This window comes from Nelumbo lutea, chromosome 2, assembly GCF_056320005.1.
Source record: "Nelumbo lutea isolate HS-2025 chromosome 2, American lotus-T2T, whole genome shotgun sequence".
Classification (NCBI taxonomy): domain Eukaryota; kingdom Viridiplantae; phylum Streptophyta; class Magnoliopsida; order Proteales; family Nelumbonaceae; genus Nelumbo; species Nelumbo lutea.
In genome coordinates, this window is record NC_142685.1 from 57334707 (window position 1) to 57352059 (window position 17353).

A 17353-nucleotide genomic window follows, 5' to 3' on the forward strand; every position below is an offset into this window, starting at 1 on the left:
CCAAAAAAAAAACATTAGACATGTGATATAAATTTAAGGTATTACATATTTACAGTTGTTTATACCACAAGAATACATCTGGGAATAGCTTCATTTTAGTTTTATCTGCCTTGAAGTATTCTTATTTTCAGGATTCCATGCAATAAGCATACTCCATTTTCCAAAATTTGGCCATGCTAGACACTTCCAACATTTGGACAACTTTTTCTAACCATACCACTCAGGTCTTGATAAGTTACATAAATATCATTTATACAATCTAATGTGAAATTAGCTCATTCAAGTATATGCCTTTATTGTTGCATACTGAATGTGTACTGATCAAATACAACTATACATGCTATATATACTATATTTTGATAACCACATGCTATGTATACTTTTACCATTTTAAGTATATAAAGGTGGCACTTGCATAAACTTTCTCCCAAGTAAATTACTCCATAGTGATGAAAGTTTGGTTGGGTCAACCTGAATGTGGCCCACACTTTGGGTTTGGAAAGACTGGTATTTTACGACCTAGGGTTAGGCCCGGTTGAGGTACTGGCAAACCTAACTTAAGCGGGGTCTAGAAAACATACAAATATATCATTTATGTATAATAAAATCATGGATTTCAATACTCAGTTTAGTGATTATGGAGTTGAATTGTTTTTAAAATAACATGGTTCCAGCCCATCTAGAACAATGTAGGTGTTTCCATACTTGAAAGTTTTCATTTAAAACTGAACCTGACCTAACCCAGCCAACCAACTCAACCGGATCAGTCAGAGTTATACTATAGTTGATGAATTTTCATGTCAGGTTGGCCCTAGGAGTGCAAATCAGGTACCTCATTTGAAGAATTTACACAGCAAGCCAAGGTCCTCAGGCTGGGTGGGCCCATTCAGTTTTTAACAAATCTTCAACCCAAGAACACCCAAGTTGCACCTAGTTGGCTCAAAATCCAATCATACCCACGCAAGTTGCACCCTTCATGATAATCAACGCCCACCAATGGAAAGGCATGCATTTTTATGTCTCTACGTATATAGATAACAATGTTTCTACCTCCTCTCTATGAAATCATGCTTATGGATAGGATATGATGGTTTACCAGTCCCAATAGAATAATGAACTTCTCCACGTTGTAGATAAAAGATTTCATGGAAGAGCTGATAAACCAAGTAAAATGTAATCATACATAACCAACCAAAAGAAAAAAAAATGCTCAAAACTTCTACCTGAGGTTAACGAATGAAACATACAAAGAAAAACACCAATCAAAAGGATAAACCTTTCCTAAGCAACAACTTTTAGAAAATGATTTCACAGAAGAATGAAGTAATAAGATTAACACATACATCTGTAAGAGTTGTAGCCAATTGCTTCGACAAAAATGGTTCCATCAAAACTAGCAGGCCAGTAGAGCTGGTTAATTCAATTAAACAGTCCCATTGCTTGTCCAGCTCAGTAATATTTGTTGCAGTAAGAATAATCACATTTCGGCATTTGATCTATAAGAAACACAGAATACATGTTTTGTAAAACACAATAGTAAGAAAAAAGAAAATAAGGAAAGGGCTTCAAAAATGAGTTGACTACCTCAATAATGATTTAGTAATTACCATGATATGTTAGGAGGCTTTCCATATTCTACCAAGATGAATGACACTAGGTACTTTATCAAGAAGAAATGAGGGTGTAATTAGTAGCACCCGTATTTCAGGCTGTTCTGCCAGTAATCTACTTCAAGCCAGCATATTCAAGTATTCAAAGGGATGTGTACTCATGCATGGGTAAAACTTAGAAGCAGAGTCTTCATGGCCATGTTTTTGGAATTATGTTTCTCCATTTTGTGCCTCATCAAGTTATAAATGTAAAAAGGAAAAAAAAAGAAGAGCAAGTAAAATGAGCTTATCTCAGTCAATAATTAGAGGCTAATAAAAGATTGAAGGAAACAAAAACTTCCATTTTATATCTTTAAAGTGCTAAAGTTCGGATGGTCAAATTTTAGGATTTCCCCCTTTTATGATCAGCAACAATCAAAAGAATTTTAATGATCTGTTTAAAGAATAGATTTACAAAGAATTGTGCCAATCATCTCATTGTAGGTTAGCAAAGGCTACCTACTCCACATCAAATTCCCTTATCTGTTTCCATTTCTATTTTAGGATTTATTAATAAAGTAAATAGCTGAAAAAATATTGACAACTTCCCTAATTTTCCAGTTTGAGAATGTGAAATGAAGGGTGACCAAAATGTAGGTGCATAAAAATAATATATGATAAGTTTACATTTTTAGTGCTACCACAGGGAACAGAATATGGTTATTTAATGCATTTATATACATATTTATAGCTTCCACAGGAAAATTCACATAAAATGTGATATGGCAAATTGACATAGAAGCTCTGAAGAAAAATATCAAAATTAAGGTTCTAGATTTACATCAAATAACATAATTAAATATGGTAGCTACTAGTCACATACCAAAGGCACTGGTAGCATTTCATGGTGCAGTAACTCAGTGATACCCTCAGGCAATAGAGCCAACTGAAACATAAAGGCAAAGTAAAAAATAAATAAATAAATGAATCAATAATACTGCAGCCTGCAGGACACTTCAAATATACACTGGTATACTGAGAAGCCAGATATAATATGCAGAAGCACATTTCGAGTTTGAACATCTTTATGTACTTTTAGCAGCATCCATCTACTACTAAAATTTATAGAATTGATCTAATCCTTAAGGCTCCGTTTGGGAAGAGTGCAAATAGACTACAATTACAAATATGTAGAGTGCATTCTGGTCCATGCAATGCAAAGTTGGTTTAGTTTTGCATTGATAAATTTTACTTTCTTGCCAAATGATTTTTAGTTGTAATGGGTGTAAACATGAATCCTGAGATTGAAATATTCCTTTTTAACATTGATCAACTTTGAGTGCAAAGTTTGCATCCATTTTTTCGATGCAATTTTTGCTCTCATTTGGGATGCAAACATGCCTTGGAATTTGTAAAAGCTGTCATTTTCAGTACTTAAATGCATTCTTACCAAACCATCAAAACTGAACCAGAGTGCATATATGCACTGAACCAGCATTGCACTCATCCCAAACAGAGCATAAAGGAAGATAATGCTAGAGAAGCATTTGAACATATAGTGCTTACATTTGCATAAACATGAAAAAATAAATGCCAATGTCCAAAATTTTCTTTGATCAATAAAAAACCCCAAAATATGTTTCTTGTTTAATACAGGTAGAGTACATAAAACATTTAAGATATAAAATACATACAGAATGAAAACCTGTGTTGCATAGGCATTGCAAGGACAATGCATGGACAACAAGGTGTAGCTCATGGAATTTACACTAAAAATTGAAATATCTGGTATGGACAAGGCACACATTATGAGGTGTCCATGCAGGCATTCAACCAAAAAAGGAAAGAAAGAAAGAAAGAAATGTCGATGTGAAAGATTCATAACTGTTAATTAAAGATAATGCACATCATAATATCTTGAGATTGAATTACCTCATTCCTATCACCTGTACATTGATCACTTATTAGATGCCTAAGATACTCTTCAAACTCTTCATCAGGAGCCTGAAACTCAAAAAAAAAAAAAAAGCAATCCCTATGAGATAAGTTTGGAAGAAATCATCCAAACTAAGAGAATACAAAAGAATATGTCAATCAATGTCATTACAATACATGAACGTATTATTTGAGAAGGTTGAATAGTTTTGGTACCTCTGTGGATACTAACTTTGGATCTGTTTAGACAGTTCTCCTTTGATGATATTTCGAGGAACTGGCTATCAGTGGCTTCTAGTTCAGTACAGAAGACTAAAACAAGGTTGATATGGGCACCTCCCAGTGAAGGTTTTTTGAAATTAAATTTTGATGGAATTAGGCAAGGCAATACAGGTCCTTCTGGAATTGGAGGAATCATAAGAGATAGGGAGAGGAATCTAGTAGCGTTGTTTTCAGGACCGGTCGGGAATGGAGACTCCATAAGGGTTGAACTGTTTGCAGTCCTACAAGGTGTTCAGATTGCAAAAGAGAAGAACTTGGAAAACCTGGTGATTGAAGGGAACTCCAACTCCAAGGTGGTGGTGGGCTGGATAAAAGATCCGGACTCAGTGATATAGTGCTATCGAGACAAAATGAAGAAATTCAGATGGTTAACACAACAGATGAGCTTGATTATACAATGGATGGGGAGGGAGGCTAATACTATGGTTGATTCTTTAGCTAAGCAAGGGGTAAATAGTGATCAATTGTTTTGGGCTCAATTGTAATTTTTGTGCTGTCCTTTCTTTATGAGTAAGGCTGCATCTCGTGCCTCCATTGGGGAAGCTTGTAACAGTTGCTTATCTTTACTGACAAAATTTTAAATAATCTTTTACTTATCAAAAAAAAAAGTTTTGGTACCTCTGCTTGGAAACATTTTTCTATAGGCTCCTCCACTTGAAAACATCAAATGGAAAGGAATATGAAGCACATAGACTGTACAGGAAAAAGAATAAAAAAAGTAATAACTCTCTTCTTTTGTTTTTTTTTCAATTTAACATTAGTTAAGTTTTTGTAACCTGCTTGTTTACTTTTTTGCTAGTGTTTAAAGCATTGATAAAGGTCATAAAGAGAATCAATCGCATTAGCAGAAGCTTTCTTTGGATAACTGGGGAATCCAAGAAAAAAACCATTTCATTAATTAGGATTCAGTGTACAAAATTAAACAAGGGGCCACATGCATCCAGGAAGAGTCAGGAGAGAAATGCTTCCTATTGGTTGTGGGAATCCATTGTCAAATGGAGACTTGTAAGTCATTTTCTCTTTCCCCCCTTGAGTGAAACTAATTCCAGTTGCTCCCCATGTCTTTCTAGTCTTTGTTGAAGTTCAGTTTCTTAGAGGTCTTCAGTTTCCTGAATGGCAGACTTTTTGTCTATTGACATAAGGTCCATTCTTCTGAATTCATTTGGTTGTCCTTTTCTTTTTTCTCTTCAAAGTTCCATGCAATAATACCTCTAACCAAGACCTATTCTCATTGTAAGATGTAACATGTTTTCTTTCATTGTTTTTTGGTGGCAAGTAAAGATATTTTTTAAGAAAAATAAAGAAAAGAACATTACAGTTAAAGAAATGCCAGCCACAAGACACCACCTGCCACTACAAAAAGGAAATACAGGAGCTCCTCACACAGTTGAATTCTACCAAATATAGCAGAAACAGCCCAAACCCAACATTATATTATAAAATTATAAAAGGTGTAAACTGTTCATGTTATCTCCCCAATTGTGTTATGTCATGGAAAACATAGAGCCAATAAGTCATTTGTTTACAAATCCCCTCTTTACAATTGTTGGCTCGTACTGATTCTTAGTCATCTTTGACACTTAACGGTTTCTTCCTAATAATACGACTGACCCTCTTATCCATTATGGCATATGGGATATAAAGAATTATCAGATATTTCAGGGCCGACACCATCCTCAAGAGGTCATTGACATGGACATGATAAACATGGCTCCCCATTTTGGACATTTGAGGGCAATCAGTTGGTTCAGTTGTAGGAGAATAGTTTTCAGGTTCCAGACCTTCCCATCATGTGTGTTGTCAGTTGTTTATGTATTCAGGTTTAGTACCATAAGGGTACTGTTGTAACTTCTCCTCTGTTTATATTGTTCGACTGTACTAGTATAAATAATAATATATCATTCTTTCGCCCCCTAAGTTCTGAAGGGGCTTTCAGTCCTCTCGGCTCTCCTCTCCCCTCTCCCTCTCTTCTCTCCTCTCTTCTCTTCTCTTCTCCTGCTCTTGCTCAACATGGTATCAGAGCAAGTCATCCAGGCCTGAAGGGTGGTGTCAAGCAAACCTGTTGTTTAATGTCGAGCAGATAGTCTCTTCATCTCCCAGAGCTGTATCCATCGAACTGCTAATCAGTTGTATTCAGTTCGACCCAGAAGTTATAGAGACTTTTCATCTTCCAGCCCAAAAGTTGTATTCATTGTCTGTTCGACTGTAGAGAGGCCATCATCTGAGGTTCGTAGAGGGAGTTCTGGTTTACAGAGAGGCTATCATCTGAAGTTAAAAGAGGTACTGTTCATTTACTGTTTGGCTGCCCTACGGATTGACTGTTTATTGATTGACTATTCAGCCGATTGATGGACTGTATTTCTTTAACAAAGCAGCTGTATTCGACAATTTTTTTTTGTATTTCTTTACCCCTTTGATGGACTGTTGATGCCCTAAAGCAGATGTTGTATTGATCTCAGTCATTGACTGTTCGGCTACCAGGCCTGCCGATTAGGGGTGAGGTGAACTTCACCTTGTATTTTCCATTCTGTTGGGGGGTCATATGACCTCTGTACAATTGTAGGTCATACAGACCTGGTTATGTACTGCAACTGCAGTGTTGTTTTTTGGATTCCTACAAGACCGTAGGTTATACAGACCTGTTCCAATACTGCAACAGCAGTGTTCAGTCTTTCCTCCTAGTGAAACCGTAGGTCATGACCTGTTTCTATAATTGCCTTGTACGGAAGTACCCCTTTGGTTGCTGTTTTTTTCTTAAACCCGAAATCATGAGTAGTGAAGATTCAGCCACATCTGGAGTTTCCTCAATGCTGAATGGAATGGGTGGGGGTGACCTATCCTTTCCTATGGCTGTTGTCCCTCTTGATGGTTTAAATTACCTAGAGTGGTCAAGAGGGATCAAGTTATACATCACTGCAAGGGGGAAGATAGGCTATATTAATGGGAGGATAAAAGAACCATCCTCTGGGAGTGCTGAATATGATAGATGGAATCAGGAGAACAGTATTGTTATGTCCTGTCTCTTGGTTTCCATGCAACCTCAAATCAGGAAGAATTTCATGTGGGCTGAAACTGCGAATGAAATCTGGGAACAAGCAAAGTCTACATATTCAAAATTGCGACACTATGCCAAAATTTATCAACTGCAGGCAGCATCTTCTACTTGTAAACAGGGGGAGAGGTGTTTATCGGTCTATTACTCTGACTTAACATCTGCCTGGAAGGAGTTGGGTCACTACCAGAGTGTGGATTGGAAGTGTGATGAGGATGCTAAGAAGTACAAACAGCTTGTCTCCCAGCAAAGGGTGTTTGCATTCTTACATGGTCTGAATCCTATGTATGAATCTATCAGGATTCAGATTCTCATCTCTAAGGATCTCCCTTTTGTTCAGGAAATCTATGCTCTTGTACAATCTGAAGAAAGCAGGAGAAATTTGATGAACAGCCCTGGTGGGGATGCTGTTGTGTTAGTTGCAAAAGGGGGTGTATCTACTGGTGTGGGATCCTCTTCCCGGAAAGGAGATCTCCAGAAAAAAAACAGAAGATAAGTAAAAATTGTGGTGCACTCATTGCTAGAAACCCTGACACACCAAAGATACTTGTTGGGATCTTCATGGGTGTTAAGAGGTGCCGAATAGGGGTAGTTTAGTCTTCTTCTGTTTATTAAGTAACTTGCTTATGTGGCAGTGTTATTAGAGTTACTCTGCCCCACACTTAAGTAAGGTCATTTCTGTCTTTGTAACTATGATTAGAACCTAATATAGATTAAGGGGGTCGACTGAATGGGTAACCCATCAGATTTTCGACAGACCCTTCTTCTTCTTCACTTCTTCTTCTTCTTCTTCTTCTTCTTCTTCTTCTTGTTCGGACTACTGTAGCAACAGTCGAAACATGGTATCAGAGCAATGCTCCTGACCTAAGTCAGTTGGTAAAGCAACTCAGCACTGTTCGTGACTCTTCACCTTCGTCTCTGATCAGTCGATGGAGAGAACTAGTTCGCCCTAGGTTAGAAACAGTACAACTTGTCTCTCTACTACGCATAACCTTCTTCAACAAGGAAAGTGACTTCAGTAGTGAATGGTTGATTGATATTCTCAAAGGAAGGTCGGTTCTTTCTTCTTCTAGTGTTACTTATATTTCTGGGTAGAAACCCTACAAGAAGCTGTTGTACTGAGTAGAACCTAGAGAACTAGGTTCATTGTTGCCCTAGGAAGGGCTGTGTGTGCAGTAGCCGAATGTGTAGGGCTGCTATAAGTTGTTGTGTAATAGCCGAATGTGTAGGGCTGTTGTAAGTTGTTGGGCTGCTGTAAGTTGTTGTGTAATGCCCTCTTGATATGGTATAAGGTAGAATGCAGTAAGTTGTTGTAGGGCAGTAGCCGAGTGGTATAAGGTAGAATGCAGTGACCTTGCCGAACACCTTGTGGTTGTGTAATGCCCTCTTAAGTGTGTTAAATAAGTCTGAACTGGGTGCAGCAGATTTGGCTGTGTTGTGGTGCTTGAGTGGTTGTAAGAAGGCCTCTACTTGTGATTAGTGAATGGTAAACCGATGCTTATGTGGGACATAAGTGTGTGAAGTCAGTAGTAGTGTGAATAAGAACAAGTGTGTGAAGTCAGCAGTGGTGCTTAGAGGCTGCAATAGGGGCTGAAATATCAAACTGTGAACAACATCAATCAGCTTGTAGCTGAGAAGTAAAGTTAAAGACAACCGTGAAAAGGCACAATGGCAGCAATAGGAGATGGCTACAATGATCAGAAACCTAGTGTAGTAATTTATTCCGACTACCTAGGAGTACAAATGACCTCAATTAAGCTAAATGGGGAGAACTATGTTCCATGGGCTAAAGCCGTGGAAGTTTTTCTCAAGGCAAAGAAGAAAGCAAAGCATGTTAGAGATGAGAAGCCACCGGTTGACTCCCCAGGGTTTGATGATTGGGAACAAGAAGATGCTCAAATCATGACTTGGCTGTGGAATAGTATGGAACCCAAAATCAGTGCCAACTTCATGTTCCTTGATATGGCTAAGGATATATGGGAGCATGCTAAGAAGCTATATTCTGGACAAGATAACACAACAAGAGTATATCAGCTGTATCAGGAGTACTTTGATTTACAACAAGGAACCAAAACACTAGAAGAGTACTATGCCTGCATGAAGAATATAAGGAATGAACTCAATGTCTATCATCCCCTTACTCCAGATATTCAAGTTCAGCAACAGCAAAGGGGGCAGCTAGATGTTACAAGATTTTTAGTGGGGCTGAAGTCGGAATATGAACCAGTTAGAGCTCAAATATTGGGGGGCTCTACTCTTCCTACACTTGAGGAAGTATTCTCAAGACTTCATAGAATCTCTTTGGGCTAAACAGAGAACCCCACACAGTATGATAGATCAGCATTTGTGACAGCTAGAGGTGGTGGACATAGTACAAGAGGGGGAGGTCATTCCAGAGGGGGCCGTGGCAATCCCATGATTGGTAGGGGTGGCCGTGACTCAGGGGGAGGTCGTGGTAGAGGAAAAAATAACTCTACAAGGAAGTGTACTCAGTGTGGTAGGGATGGACACTCAGTGAATTTCTGTTATGATCTACATGGCCCTCCCTCTAAATGGGCTAATCATGCTGTAGCAGGCGAGGTTGCTATTAGTGATAGTAAACTGGCAGACCTAACTCCTTCCACATCTACATCTACTTTTGGGAGGGAGATGGTGAGTGTTTCGCGTGATGAGTATGAACGGTTCATTCAAACTACTTCACAGCATACCACTGCCACATATGCCCAATCAGGTATCGCTTGCATGTCATCTAAAACTCCTTCCTAGATTATTGACTCTGGAGCCTCAGATCATATGACCGGGACTCCAGGTGTTTTCTCTTCTCTTGCTGAAACCTCCACACCACAAACTGTTACACTTGCCAATGGGTCCTCATCTCCCATCTGTGGTGTTGGTAATGTTGACTTGGCTTCTGTCCCTTTATCATCTGTTTTATACGTACTTAAGTTTCCTTTCAATCTTATTTCTGTTAGTAAAATAACCAAAGCTCTTAACTGTTCTGTTACCTTCTTTCCTTCCACTTGTGTTTTTCAGGATCTCAAGACGAGGAAGAAGATTGGTGGGGAGCATGAAGCTGGTGGATTGTATTACCTTGACGGCGGTGGATCTTCAATTGCACTTCAGACTTCCCTTACTCTACAATGGCATTGCCGACTAGGACATCCATCTCTCAAGGTCCTCAAGATGTTGGTTCCATCATTGAGTCAGTTGTCAATTTTACAATGTGATTCATGTCAGTTTGGTAAACACCGTCGTGTGTCTTTCAGTCCAAGAGTTGAGAGTTGTATGTTGAGTCCTTTTTCTTTGGTTCACTCAGATGTTTGGGGTCCGATCAAAATAGAGTCTTATAATGGGTACAAGTATTTTGTCTCCTTTATTGATGATTGTTCAAGAATGACATGGATTTACTTAATGAAAGAAAGAAGTGAATTATTTTCCATTTTTCAAAAATTCCATGCTGAAATACGCACACAATTTGGTGTTCCAATCAAAGTTCTCCGTTCAGATAATGGTCGTGAATACTTTCTTACTGCATTTCAACAGTATTTAGAACAACATGGCATTATTCATCAGACCTTGTGTGCTTTCACCCCTCAACAAAATGGGGTGGCTGAACGGAAGAATTGTCATCTTCTTGAAATTGCTCGGCCTATGCTTCACCACATGCATGTTCCTAAACGGTTTTGGAGTGATGTTGTACTCACTGTATGTTTTCTCATTAATCAGATGCCGTCTTTTATTCTTCATGGTCGGTCCCCCTTTTCCATCTTGTTTCCCACTTTATCTCCGTTTCCATTAACTCCTCGTGTCTTTGGTTGTGTGTGCTTTGTTCATAATCCGAGTCCTGGAATAGACAAGCTAGATGCACGCTCAATTAAATGTGTCTTCCTTGGCTACTCTCGGACTCAAAAAGGGTACAAGTGTTACAATCCTATTGCCTGAAAGTGCTATGTCTGCCCTGATGTCACATTTTTTGAGTTTGTCCCCTTCTTCTCCAGTCATGAAGCACCCTTGTCCTCACCCTTACCGCCTTCCTCTTCCTGTCAGTGATTCAGTTCCAGAGGTTGTTGTTGGAGTAGACTCATCTCCTCATCCAGTGCAGGTCACCACTGAACGACCACCGATCCGACAAGTGTATACACGTCGAACGACACCGGCCCCTCCTCCAGCTTCTACCTCATCTGCGGATCCTCCCATGGCTCCTATTGCTGAACCTTCAGATCTTGACCTACCATTGCCTTACGGAAAGGTAAACGTAGTTCCACACTCCATCCCATTTCCAATTTTGTTTCATTATCTCGTCTTTCTGCACCACATCGCCAGTTTGTTTCACTTTTGTCTTCTATTTCCCTACCTAACAATGTTCAAGCTCTTAGTTCACCTGGATGGCGGCGGGCAATGGAGGAGGAACTTTCTGCTCTTCAACATACTCAAACGTGGGAACTTACTACTCTTCCACCTGGGAAGCATGCTGTGGGCTGTAAATGGGTGTATACTATGAAATACTTGCCAGATGGTAGTGTGGAGCGTCTGAAGGCCAGACTTGCTGCTAAAGGTTACTCACAGGTTTATGGTGTGGACTATATGGAGACATTCTCACCGGTGGCTAAAATTGGTTCTGTTCGTGTCCTAATTTCCTTGGCAGTTATGTATGATTGGCCTCTCCTTCAACTTGACATAAAGAATGCCTTCCTCCATGGTGATCTAGTGGAGGAGGTATATATGGAGCAACCACCTAGGTTTGTTGCTCAGGGGGAGGGTGGTAAGGTGTGCAGGCTGAAGAAAGCAATTTATGGGTTGAAGCAATCTCCACGTGCTTGGTTTGGGAAGTTCAGCGAAGTGGTGAAGAGTTTTGGAATGAAGCAATGCCAGGTTGATCACTCAGTGTTCAGCTATGACTCAGAAGCTGGGAAGATTTTATTAGTGGTCTATGTGGATGATGTTGTCATCACTGGTAGTGATAAATTGGGGATTGGCAAACTAAAGGTGTTTCTGCAAAATCATTTTCAAACAAAGGACCTTGGAACATTAAAGTATTTCTTGGGAATAGAGGTTTCCAGGTCAAAACAAGGTATGAATCTGTGCCAAAGAAAATATGTCCTTGATCTATTGGAAGAAACAGGACTGTTAGGTGCAAAACCGGCTGAAACCCCTGTGGAACCAAATGTTAAGTTGAGTAGTGATACAGGAGAAGTATTTGAAGATCCTAGAAGGTATAGACAACTAGTGGGAAAGCTGAATTATCTGACTATCACGAGACCCGACATCTCCTTTGCAGTCACTGTGGTGAGCCAATTCATGCAGAACCCTTGTATACCTCACTGGGATGCAGTCCTTAGAATTGTGAGGTATCTGAAAGGTGCTCCAGGCCGTGGGCTATTGTATAAACCAGGAGGAAAACTTGAAGTAGTTGGGTATACAGATGCAGACTGGGCAGGCTCAGTGAGTGACAAAAGATCTACTACAGGCTATTGCACATTTCTAGGAGGAAATCTTGTGACATGGAAGAATAAAAAGCAAACGGTTGTAGCCAGAAGCAATGTTGAAGCCGAATATAGGGCCATGGCTCACACTACCTGTGAATTAGTGTGGCTGAGGAATCTCCTACAAGAAATTGGGTTTCACATGGATAAACCTATGAAATTGTACTATGACAATCAAGCTGCACTACATATCTCATCCAATCCTATCTTTTAGGAGAGAACAAAGCACATAGAGGTTGATTGCCACTTTATGAGAGAGAAGGTTCTTGCTAGAGAGATAAATACAGAGCATGTGGGCTCCAATGACCAGTGGGCAGATTTGTTTACAAAAGCTCTAAACTTGGGGAAGGTGAACTATCTATGTAACAAGCTGGGATTATATGACATATATTCTCCAGCTTGACGGGGAGTGTTAAGAGGTGCCGAATAGGGTAGTTTAGTCTTCTTCTGTTTATTAAGTAACTTGCTTATGTGGCAGTGTTATTAGAGTTACTCTGCCCCACACTTAAGTAAGGTCATTTCTGTCTTTGTAACTATGATTAGAACCTAATATAGATTAAGGGGGCCGACTGAATGGGTAACCCATCAAATTTTCGACAGACCCTTCTCCTCTTCCTGTTCGGACTACTGTAGCAACAGTCGAAACAATGGAAAACCAAAATGGGCTCAAGATCTGACTAAGAAGCAAGGTTCAAAGGTGAATAAGAAGTACGAACAGCAAAGTACAAAGAAACATCACATGGCCAACATGGCTACTCGGGAGCATCAGCCCCCCATTTCTACTGTGACTCAGACACATCTCACTGGACCTGACCCGAGGGAGGACATTATGAATTCCTTTCGTGACCATTTAGAGCTCTATGGTAGAGCAATTCGTCAGATGGATACTCCTCCCTCAACCTCATTTGCATCTACGTCAAGTAACCCTGCCACTGCTTTCCATGTTGCTTCTCACACCCCTGACTCTCCATGGATCATTGATTCTGGAACATCAAAACATATGACTGGTGCGTCCTCTTACTTTCAAACCTATCACCCTCTTTCTGGAAGAGACAAGGTGAGACTAGCCGATGGATCATACTCTTCCATAGCTGGTCAAGGAACACTCTCTCTCTTCCTCTTGGCCTTACCCTTTCTGATGTTCTTCATGTTCCAAATTTTTCCATTAATTTGTTCTCTGTTAGTAGTGTTACTAATTCCTTGAATTGCTCAGTGACTTTTTTTCCCTTCTCACTGTGTGATTCAAGATCTGGCCTCAGGGAGGACGATTGGTAGGAGGGTCGTATGGCTGATGGACTTTACATGCTGGAGAATAAGGCTGGTTTTCATGTTACAGAGTCTATGAGTCAGTCCTGTAAGAAAAAAGTCTATTTATGGCATTGTCGTTTTGGTCATTTGTCTTTTGAGTCTTTGAAAGTTGTATTCCCAGAACTGTTTACGTCAATGTCTGTTTCTGATTTTTCTTGTCAAACATGTCAGTTGAGTAAGCATTGTAGAACTCATTTTCTTCAAAGATATAGTAAATCTGAATCTCCATTTCACATTGTTCATTCTGATGTGTGGGGCCCTATTACTTTACCATCTGAGAGTGGCTACAAGTATTTCATTACCCTCATTGATGATTATTCTAGATTTACTTGGGTATACCCGATGCGAACCAAGGAAGAAGTACCAAAAATCATTCAAGATTTCCAGCGGATGGTCTTCACTCAATTTCAAACTGAAATCCAAATTTTCCAATCAGATAATGCAAAAAAATTTTTTCATAGTGACCTCACGGAATTTTTTGCTTCGCATGGTTCCCTTCATCGTAGCTCTTGTGCCCGCACACCACAACAAAATGGTGTGGCCGAACGGAAGAACCGACATCTCCTTGAAGTGGCTTGAGGTTTACTACTTCATATGAATGTTCCCAAACGGTTTTGGCTTGAAGCTGTTCTTTGTTCCACTTACCTTATAAACCGTATGCCCTCTTGTCGGTTAGAGTACAAAGCCCCACATCAACTTTTCTTTCCTAAGGCTCCCCTTCTTTCTATTCCTCCTCGTGTCTTTGGTTGCCGGTGTTTTGTCCAAAATCTGTCTCCCACCCGTGGAAAATTGGATTCTCGTGCTATACCTTGCATATTTTTTGGTTACTCCTTCACTCAAAAGGGATACCGTGTTTTTGATCCTGTTTCTCGTAAATTCTATGTCTCCATGGATGTTTCTTTCTTTGAAGATGAGCCTTTCTATCCTGTTTCTCCTCAGGGGGAGTGTAGACATGAGGAGAAATTGGTTCAGCTTACCTCTCTCCCTGACCCTTCACCTTTTCATGTTTTTTCTCGTCGTTGCAAAGGCCAGCCAAATCCAAGAGCTGTAGAGAATCCGGAAGCTGTACCTCCAGTGCCACCGGACTCCTCGAGGGAGGATCATACTCACTCAAGTATTTTGGCTCCCAATGATGTCCTTGAATCTATTGAAAATGATTCCTCTACTGCTAATGATCTTGACCGTCCTATTGCTCACAGGAAGGGTGTTAGATTGTGCACCACTAAACATCCCATTTCCAACTTTGTCTCCTATGAGAACATTTCATCCTCATTCCGTGCCTTCCTTACCTCTATTGATAGTGTCCCTATCCCTAAGAATGTGGCAGAAGCTCTTTCAGTTCCTGAATAGACAAATGCCATGAGGGAAGAAATTAATGCCCTTCACAAAAATGGCACATGAGAACTTGTTGACCTTCCTAAGGGAAAGGTTCTAGTTGGATGTAAATGGATGCTCACAGTCAAGCATAAGGCTGATGGAACAGTGGAAAGGTATAAAGCTCACTTAGTGGCAAAGGAATTTACTCAAGTGTATGGAGTTGATTATGCAGAAACTTTTGCCCCCGTTGCCAAGATGAATTCCATTAGAGTCCTTTTCTCTCTTGTGGCCAATCTGGATTGGGTTTACACCAGCTGGACATCAAGAATGCATTCTTGAATGGTGACCTTGAAGAGGAAGTGTACATGATTCAACCTCCTGGGTTTCTAGCCCAAGGCAATGAACAGAAAGTGTGCAAGTTGAAGAAGTCCTTATACAGGCTGAAACAATCACCAAGAGCTTGGAATTGAAGTTGCCCGATCAAAGAAGGTTATCTTCATTTCTCAAAGGAAATATGTCCTAGATTTACTTCAGGACAGTGGAAAGATGGGGGTGAAGCCAGTTGACTCTCCCATTGACCCCAACCATAAATTAGGTGACAACTGTGGTGAATCGCTCAAGGATGTGAAACAATTTCAGAGGCTTGTAGGGAGATTGTTATACCTTTCTATGACTCGCCCAGACATTGCATATGTTGTTGGTGTCCTCAGTCAATTCATGCATGCTCCTAGGTCTTCTCATCTTGAAGCAGCAGAGAGAATCCTCCGATATCTGAAGAAGTATCCGGGTACTGGTTTGTTGTTTCAAAAGCACGGACATTTGAAAGTTGAAGTTTATACAAATGCAGATTGGGCTGGATCCCAAAGTGACAGAAAGTCTACCAGTGGCTACTGCACCTTTATAGGAGGGAACCTTGTTACATGGAGAAGTAAAAAGCAAAATGTGGTAGTTAGATCCAGTGTTGAAGCTGAATATCGTGCTATGGCCCACGGGGTTGCTGAAGGCATGTGGATAAAGAATTTGTTGGGGGAGTTGGGTTTTCCAGTGACCAAACCTATAACTCTATTTTGTGATAACAAAGCAGCTATAAGCATTGCTGCCAATCCGGTACTACATGATAGAACAAAGCACATCGAAGTTGACAAGCATTTTATCAGAGAGAAAGTTATCACAAGCGAAGTGTGTACCCCCTATGTCACTTCTGAGAACCAGCTTGCAAACATCTTTACAAAGGGTTTAAACCTTTTCAGACATCATGATCTTTGTGACAAGTTGGGCATGATTGATATCTATGCTCCAACTTGAGAGGGAGTGTTGTCAGATGTTTATGTATTCAGGTTTAGTACCATATGGGTACTATTGTAATTTCTCCTCTGTTTATATTGTTCGACTGTACTAGTATAAATAATAATATATCATTCTTTCGCCCCCTAAGTTCTGAAGGGGCTTTCAGTCCTCTCGGCTCTCCTCTCCTCTCTCTCCTCTCTTCTCTTCTCTTCTCTTGCACTTGCTCAACAATGTGAAAACTTCTTACTCTTAGTTCCCAATGTCAAACCACTTCATGCCTAAGTTTGATGGTGGGAGTATATGGAGCAGGATTAAAAAAGAAAGAAAGAAAGATAAAGAAAGTTACCCATATGAGACGAGATTTCTATATTAGACAATGGGCATGATGAGAAAATGGATAATAAGTTGAGCTTTTCATCAGTTGGATTGTTTGGTTTCAGGATGTTTTTGATGTGTATCTTATGGCAGGATTTGGGTTCTGGGATATTTAGTCTATTGTGTTTGTTTTAGGGGTTGGTGATAGGGTCCTCTGTCATTTTGTTGTGGTATTTGTATTTGGATATGGGTTTGTTTCTTCAGGTGCTTTGGTATATCTGTACGTATTTTTCTCTGTTTTTAGGGGATTTGTTAGGGTGGGTCTGTTGTTTTTTTGGGTCTGCTATTGCTGGGTGATTACTTATCACCCTGCTGTAATTTCCTTTCCTTTTTCTCTAATAAAGTTTATTTTTTATTTATTTTATTTATCTTCAAAAAGAAGTTTGATGGTTATTTCATTGGAATTAAGAAGCATTTGGGAACTAGTTGAGTCATCAAGCACAACAATGGTTCGCAATTTCAATATCGATGGACATTCTGCCATGCAAAAATGGGGAAATTTCAGGGATATTTCAATAAGATATTTGGAAAATCTTAAAAGTAGGGAGATTTTATAAAAAAAAAAAAAGAATTAGTTAATAAACCTTCAAGGAATCATTGGTATAAGTATAATTGCACATTTTCACATTTAAGGCTCAGAAAACTACAGAAAAATAACAGTATATATCAAATAAGAGAAGACTAGGAGACTTCAGCTTTCTCTCTATCTCCCTTTTAGTCTTTTA

At 39.7% G+C, this 17353-nt stretch overlaps 1 protein-coding gene across 9 annotated transcripts in view; it reads right to left on the reverse strand.

The window, feature by feature from the left end:
* LOC148870909 (bifunctional cytosolic FAD synthase/FAD diphosphatase-like) overlaps positions 1-17353 on the reverse strand; it is a 54205-nt gene that overhangs the window by 928 nt on the left and 35924 nt on the right. For 6 of the 9 annotated variants that reach the window (XM_088971401.1, XM_088971398.1, XM_088971400.1 and 3 more), the window contains exons 12-14: positions 3522-3593; positions 2473-2535; positions 1344-1496 (exon numbers count right to left, since the gene is read on the reverse strand). In XM_088971401.1, coding sequence (XP_088827527.1) covers positions 1344-1496; positions 2473-2535; positions 3522-3593 — 288 coding nt within the window. Of the gene's footprint in view, positions 1-1096; positions 1155-1343; positions 1497-2472; positions 2536-3521; positions 3594-17353 lie in introns of all 9 variants that reach the window. The other 3 variants (XR_016107562.1, XR_016107561.1, XR_016107560.1) reach the window with 1 other exon arrangement.